Source organism: Alligator sinensis, unplaced genomic scaffold, assembly GCF_000455745.1.
Source record: "Alligator sinensis unplaced genomic scaffold, ASM45574v1 scaffold1295_1, whole genome shotgun sequence".
Classification (NCBI taxonomy): Eukaryota; Metazoa; Chordata; order Crocodylia; family Alligatoridae; genus Alligator; species Alligator sinensis.
Genome location: NW_005841880.1, coordinates 1,957,781 through 1,965,203, shown reverse-complemented (window position 1 = coordinate 1,965,203; position 7,423 = coordinate 1,957,781). Strand labels below are relative to the sequence as shown.

Here is a 7,423-nt window from a genome sequence, read left to right as displayed (position 1 = left end):
GGGGCCGGGGCGGGCTGGAGCAGGTGCCCGCGGCTCCCGTCAACCCCTCGCTAGCCTGCAGCCCCGTTCAGCTGCGCAACACGTCTGCTGCTCTCACCACTTCCTCTGGGCGCGCAGCTCCGAGCGCGCTGCCCTGCCTGCTCGCTGCTCCCCTCCGCGAGCCGGCGAGGGGGTGGGAGGTTGGTGTCTATCAGCCGAAGGGAAAATAACCCTGCCCCAGACTGGGTAGGTGGTTATCTATTTATTTTGGGTCAGCCAGAGATAAAGAGCAGCCCCCGCCTTCCAAGAGGTTCTTGGAAAATCAAATGTAACTGATTAAAAAGGAATCAGCAAATGATTAATTTGCCGTGAGCGGTAGGAAAGTCCGCGGCTCCGCGCAGGACTCCTGTCACCCGCCCGGGGAAAAATGGGGAGGGAGCATAGCCACCCCCGAGACCGATGCTGGAGAGGTGCCTACCTCTGTCTTTCCACCCCTGGGGGGTGGCTTTCCCACCCTGCGCCCAAACCTGCCCCTTCCCGGGTCTGGCTTTAGTAACTCGGGTATCAAGAGTGAGCAGGAACTTTTGATCAGATGTTCTGCCCCGGCACAGCCGCTCCCGCCTATGCACTGCACGCGCGTGACCCTCTCGGCCACCTCGGGGTATCCGGGGTGGTGTGTTGGGGGGCACTTAGTTCCCTAAATAGGCAGGACTCCTATGGGTTGTAATGGGAGGAGAGCCCTGTTGGACTCAGGAGAGGTGACACGGAGTAGCTGTCGGCTCAATAGGCAGTGAGGTCCCTGCTCCACAATTCCAGATTTTGGGGCAGTCTGATCCCTGCAACCTGGAGGGTAAAAAAAAAGACCCTTCCTCCTGCGGGACTTTGTCTAGGAGACCTCCCGAGTGGCTCTGACGCCAGCCTTCCTCCATCTCAGCCCTTGCAGCCAGGCAGATCTGGTGTCCGGGGCTGGACGCTTCGCAGCTCCCCGTTCACGTCCCATCCCATCACCTTTCCCTCATCATCAGCCCAGTTTGCCCTGCAGCCGCCTGCGTCAGCGGGGGCTCGGTGCTGAGGACTTCAAAAGTCAGGAACAGGAAAGGAGCTGGCGCTGAAGCGCCCAGGCCGGGGCTGCTGACACCCCCGGGTCTGCATGGGGGCTTGCGAGGTGGTGTGGGTGGTTTCACAAAAGTCAAGAGAGCCGCGGGGCAGAGGCAGGGAGCCGTGATGCCGGGAGGGCAGGCAGAAAGTCAGCGTTTTGTCACTCCCTGCTGAGATGACAAGGTCTGAACCCAGCATCCTTCGCCGCCCTTTGAGTGCTTGGCTTGTGCCTTGTTCAGTGCCGAGGAAGGGCTCAGGGCCTGGCTTCGGTAGATTGTGGTAGAAAGGACAGGACTGGATGGGGGGGGCAGGTTGAAAACCTGCAGTGGCACAAAGAGCTGAGCAGGTTGGGGGCTGCGGGGAGGGGGGCGCGACTAGAAATACCCCCTGCCCCGCGCAAACCCCACTGCACCCAAGGGAAACTGAGTCATCAGGAAGTGAAAATGACCCGCGTTTTGGGCGGCAGAGACAGGAAGCAGCAGCAGAAGCCAGCGGCGCTCGCCGGGCCTGGAGGAGCGCCGGGCAAGGGGGCTGCAGGGCGGCACATCCTTCCTTCTCCCACACCCCCTCGCCCGCCTCCCCAGGAAATGTCAAACGCCAGCTCCGAAATTCACTGCCGGCTTGTTTAATAAAGCAACATTGGGCGCCGAAGGGGAAATTAGACCTCAAGATGGTGGAGGCGGCTTAACGAGCCACAGGGGCAAGCAGCCGTGAGCAGGGGGGCTCCCTTGTGCCCCCCAGGTGGGGAGTCTCCGCTGCTGGGAGATATCTCAGGCTACCCGGAGTGACGTGGGGATGGGCAGCTTGGAAGAGCCATATGGGTGCAGCAATGGGCACCGGGCAGGGGAACAGCACCCAGTGGGCTCCGGGCACTCGGACCCAAGGAGGGTCCCTCCAGGAAGGTGCATCAAAGCCTGCTCCACTGCTGCATCACTGGGAAACATCCACGATGAGAGGGGTGAGGAAATCAGAGTGCCGGACGCCCAGGGAATAGGCTGGGGCCCGGGTCCTGTGAGCAGTCACCTTCTCGGGGCTGTGCGTGCCCGGACCCGGCGTCTGGAAAGCCGGCTTGGGGGCAATGCGTCGGCCCAGCATGGAGAAGGCGGGCGGCCGGCGCAGGTAGGTGCTGGGATCCGTGCTGTTGTATCGGCCTGGCCCGGGAGTCTGCGCCAGGTCTTCGGAGTAGCTGCCTTTTTGGTGCCGCCCAGAGATGGTGAAGCTGGGGCTGGAGGGCTTGGCGGGGACCCGCGCGCCCAGCAGGGAGGGCAGGGCGTAGCGGTTGGGCGCGGGGACGGGGTCCGTCACACGGCATGCGGTGCGTGTGCCCATGGTGAAGGACGGTGCCTGGTGTCGGGTGATTAGCGGGGCTTTCTCTGGGCTGTACGCGCCCGGCCCGGGGGTCTGCGGGTGCCCTGTGGGAGACACCGCAGCCCGAGCTAGTGAAAGCAGGGAGAGGCTGCCAGGCCCGGCTCCAATGCCGCTGCAATGGAGCTAAGAGCATGGGGGATCTCCATTCTGCAGGCAGCGGCTGCATGCCCTGGCCCAGATCTAAGAACCAGGGAGGACGAGCTGTCCTCTCCTTAGGACTGTGGCACAGCGGTGTGGGGAAGACCTTCCCCTTGGCGCAAAGCATCTCAGGCTGATCCAGCCCCTTTGCAGGCAGCTCAGTGCTCCCCCCCAACACCCCCTGCCCCAGATGCAGAGCCTCCCGTGCACTGCTCACCTCGGGGCTTGGCCCGCGCCCGCATGGAGTAAGCCGGGCCCCTGGCCCTGCCGAAGCGGGTGAGCTGCGGCTCCACGTAATAGCAGGGCCCCGGGCCGGCGTCTTTCAGGTACACTGCCGACAAAGGGAGAAAGCATCAGGGCCGGGTTAGCACATCTCCCTGCCTGGCATCACCACCGTTGCATTGCACCTGGGGAGAATTTGGCCCTCCGTGGGGATCACCCCAGTTCGCCCGTGCATCGGCTCAGGGTCCCGTGCTGATCCGACTGGGGTGCATGGAGTCTCTCCAGCCAAACGCTGGCACGAACCCCTCTTAGGCAGGGTTAAATCAGGACTGTGGAATTGCACCAGTGTAAAAGCCGGGGCGAGCAGGATCAGATCTCGACCCTGGCTTCATCTGAGAGGTGGACGGGGCTGCGGTGAGCTTCCAGGCACTGGTGGCTGGGCAGACCTGGCCCCTGGGGTGCTCACTTCCTACAGGGTCTTAGATGAGTTCATTCCCCACTCTGTAAAAGGGGACCGCAATACCCCCTGGCCATCTGAAACCACACTGAGATCACCGCCTGCCGAGTACCTCCTCCCCAAAGAGTGGGCAGGACTCCCTTGGTGACAGAGCGGGCGGCCCCCAACGAGCACACCAGTTTGCAGGATTTTATTAGCTTCAGGGATGGATGCTGGGGTGCACGGGTTCACTTGCACCCCTTTCATTGCTGCTTTACCCAAAGTTTAAAACCACCAGCCTGGCCATGGCAGCAGCATTTCCAGGCAGGCAGGGCCGAGGGAGCCCCATTGTAGTCTACCTGATTCCTTCTAAACTCTTCACTCCACAGGTGTTACCAAATGACCCTCTCTTCTTTTTAATGGGTTTGATGTTCCACCAAGCAAGCTAGCCTTTGTTCTGCCGTTCTGCTGCCTGTTACCTGCTCCGGGTAAGGAAGTTCCCATCTCACAGCCAGGCAGGTTGTTTTTTAAACTCATTCCAGCACTTCTTAGTTTTGGCTTCAGTCTTAAACTGAATAACACAGCCCAGGCCCCTAACCTATTCGTAAAGCTTGGCTTGGCTTGGCTTTAGCTGGAGAAAAATGCATGCCGTGATCTATGCGATGATGCAGCTCGCCGGCTGCACCCCCCTTTTAGGTCTGCCCATGATTAGCTGCATGTTTTAACGGGGTCAGGACAGTGGTGGAGGGTGGACATGGGGCTCCGACCAGCCGGACAGCTGGCGTCGGAGATGGGATGACAGCCTGGCCTTGGAGAGCGAGCACCGAGAGGATGGGGAAAGCAGAGGGTCTGCTCTGGTGGGGCCCTGAGCAAAGCAGAGGGCTGTTCCTGTCTGCCGTAGACCCCGCCAGAGAGCAGCAGCCAGAAGAGACTTACCGCTGTTGTCAAGCCGCCCATGGAGGGAGTACGCTGGGCTGGTTAACCGGGTGTAGTCGTGGTTGACAAACCCAATGGTAGGAGGTAGGCTGTACCGTCCCGGGCCAGGGCCTGGCACCAAGCAGCAAAACACCCACGTGACACATCAGGGAATAGAGCTCGCATCTATAACAGCAGCATTGCCCAGTGGTTGGAGCACACAAGAGGAACAGGCAGGACTCCTGGCTTCGGCTCCTGGCTCTGGGGGGGAGCGGTGCCGAGTGGCCCGAAGTCTGGATGCAGATCCAGGGTGCCTGGGTTGCACTCCTGGCCCTCAGACGTCTGGGCGGGTGCTTAGAGGAAGAGCTGAGTTCAGTGCTCACCTCTGCCACTGACGTTGGGCAAGGCCCTTCACCCTCCGTGCCTCAGTTTCCCCATTTTTTAAGCAGTTCTCTTCCCTCCAAAGAAGACCAGACAATGCAGAGCACTCATAGAGGCTCTGATTCACAGGTGGCAGCGAGGCCTTATCGTCCGGGTGTATTTATTTCTCCCCCACCCTATTCCTGCAGATCTCTGCCAGCCTGGAGCCCCGGCCTCAGACCAGGAGAGCTGGCATGAAGGGAGTCAGGGCGAAGATCCTCCAGGGAGAATCCAGCAGTGGGAAAGAAGAGGCTTTCAGAGCCTGCTCATCCCAGCGCCGGCAGGTGCTGCTTCTCGCCAGGAGCGCCGCTGCGAAGGAAGGTCCAAGCACCGTCATACCTCGAAACATTACAGCGCTGGGACCCACCTGCCACCCTGATGCCCGGTGTGACCAAGCACTTCCAGGACCCCGGCAGCTTTCCTACCCACACATTGCGGCCGTACCACATCCCTTCTGTCTCTGATGCAAGGTAGGTCCTTTTCACCGTTCCCCTGGTGCAAATGGGGAAACTGAGGCACCCAGCCCAAAGGGCAGCAGCCTGGAGGCAGGGCTAGAACGCAGGGGGGTCACGGAAATCAGGTTTTCAGCATCCAAAGAGGCAAAACTCCTCTTTGGTCCCAGTCTGATCCTAGAAAGGAGCGGCTAAGAGCCAGACCCGGGTTATCATTGTATTGTGCCCTGAGCTGTACAAAAATGCAAGCAATGTCAGCCCAGAAATGATTAATTTTTTCCCCAGGAATTTGTCCTCGGTAGGATCAGGGCCATGCTGTGCTAGGCCCGGTACCCCTGCATCACACGGAGCTGGTCCCTGCTTCCAATCCCTTTCTATCTCCCCCTGCCCCAGAGGAAGCTGGGACCCCGGGATGAGGAAGCTGGAACCCCAAGATGAGCATACCGGTCTCCCGAGCAGCGATCATGGGTGCCTTCCTGTGCTCTGCCTCTTGCATCCTGGCTGCAGCGTGGAAGCCCAGGTGGAGACGATGCTTTGAGAGCCTTGCTCGGGACGTGCTCCCGGCCCCGCACCCCTGCGCCCTCCGATGTGTGGCACCCGTGTTAACGGCACTGGTGGGACAAGGATGTCTGGTATGACAGCAAAGAGGAGCCCCCTGGGTGCTTGCTGCAGTGAAACCTAAGTCTCTTTGCGCGGCTGACACTCGGGCGCTGATCCTTTGACACGAAGCAGGTTCCCTGTAAACAGATACAGGGGGGGGGGGGGCTTTCTGTGCCACTGAAAGCTTATCTACAGCTCCCCCCCACACTCCCCCACACGCAGCCTGCCAGCCCCCCCGCCCCGCCCCGCAAGCACCACTGATGCCGGGCGAGCAGGACGATGGCAGACAGCTGCGGTGCCCTGCTCACCGGAGCGTGGTGCCTCCGCGGGGGGCTGGACCAGAGTCGGTTTCCATGCAGGCGTCGGTGCAGGACGAGGCAGAGCTGTCTGGCGTTTAGAGGCCGTGGCGGTGTTACGTTTCTGCCCATCTGCTGGATGTTTCCTGGCCCGGCGGCCGCCCAGGTGATTAAGGTGCAGAGAGAGCAGTCTTTGTCCTTCATAGGACCAGGGTGAGCACGACAGCCGGGGCAGGCCTGGCACCCAGCAGCAATAAGGGTGCATTGCTCCTAGGAGCGCAGCGGCACTTTGTGATGCCACCTGCAGCAACAATAAGGACCCCCGGGGAATAGGAAGAGGGGGCCGAGCCAGCCTCCAGCTTCCCTGGCTTTCCCACCCCCTCCTTGGCTCTAACTCCACTTCGAACCGTCCCGTCAGGGACCGGGCTCCCCAAGGGAAGTGCCAGAAGCTGGCAGGGCTGGAGCAGATGAATATATCTCCTCCAGGCTGCCCAGGTCCCTGCTTTCCCTGCCCCTGGTTAGTGAATGCTGCCCCCCCCGACAGGTCCCTTCTCTCTCCTTCTCGCAGGGAATGGGCCTGATCTAGGGGCAAAAGCTCAGGGCTGGCACTCGGGAGATACCCACTCTATTCCCAGCACAGCAACCACCCTAGTTTGTTTTTCGGTGCCTCACTTTTTCCGCCTACCTGTCTGGGGAAGGGGAACACTGCAGGGTGTGCGTAGCCATCTCTGCACGGGGTACGTAGCCATGTCCAGGGGGGCTGGAACAGCTCAGCCCCATGCGACCAGCCCTGCCCTGGTAGCGGAGTGCAGTCTGCGGTGGAGGCTCAGGAAGCACTGCAGAGCAGTGGTTAGAGCCCTCGATTCAAATGCCTGCTATGCCACAGACTCCCTCTGTGGCCCTGGGCTTGTCACTTAGCCTCTCCAGGCCCCATATCCATGGCAGGAGTGGGCAACCAAGAGGTGGTATGAGGCTGAACACAGTCATGGTGCCTATGGGCTACAGTCATGGGTAGATCCTTGCACTGGGACTCCCCGAGGGTCCCAATGCAGGCAGGATGATGTCCCTGCACTGCACTGGGACCCCCCCGAGGGGCCTCCAGGTGTGGCGGGATGATGTCCCGGGCAGCTGTGGCAGCAGCACACGTGTTGAGAGGCTTGGGGGAAGCTTGGGATTTTTATAGAGCTAATAATTATTTTTATATTTCTCTCTGCCCGGACCACAGAACAGCATCACATAACCATAGCAACACAGCCCCGCATCCCTCGGGCCCCCCAGCAGGGCCCATCTCAGCCCCGCACCCCCACCAAAGGGGCTCCCCGTTCAGGACGTGTCGCCCGCAGCTGGAGCAAGCGCCAGCCACCCCCGGGCCAGGGGGCAGGAGGGCGAGGAGCAGGTACAGTGCCACCGTCATCCTGCCTGACTCACTGCTTGGAGCCGGTCCCCGGTGGAAGCTTAATTGCCAGTTGCTAATTTTAATCCAACACGTTTAGTCATTG

The 7,423-nt window shown here is 60.8% G+C and overlaps 2 protein-coding genes across 3 annotated transcripts in view; both read right to left on the bottom strand.

The window, feature by feature from the left end:
* Positions 1–208, bottom strand: part of SHC2 (SHC adaptor protein 2) — a 15,295-nt gene extending 15,087 nt beyond the window's left edge. The window contains exon 1 of one of the 2 annotated variants that reach the window (XM_025196542.1): positions 98–208. The gene's annotated coding sequence lies outside the window, so the exon portion shown is untranslated. The remainder of the gene's footprint in view (positions 1–97) is intronic. The other variant, XM_025196539.1, reaches the window with a different exon arrangement.
* A 1,799-nt stretch (positions 209–2,007) lies between these two features.
* ODF3L2 (outer dense fiber of sperm tails 3 like 2) lies at positions 2,008–5,524 on the bottom strand. Its single transcript, XM_006017576.1, has 4 exons — positions 5,473–5,524; positions 4,178–4,288; positions 2,801–2,914; positions 2,008–2,489 (listed from the first exon to the last, which is right to left on the bottom strand). Exons 1-4 carry the CDS (start codon positions 5,522–5,524, stop codon positions 2,008–2,010), a joined length of 759 nt encoding a protein of 252 aa, XP_006017638.1.
* Positions 5,525–7,423: the final 1,899 nt, after the last annotated feature.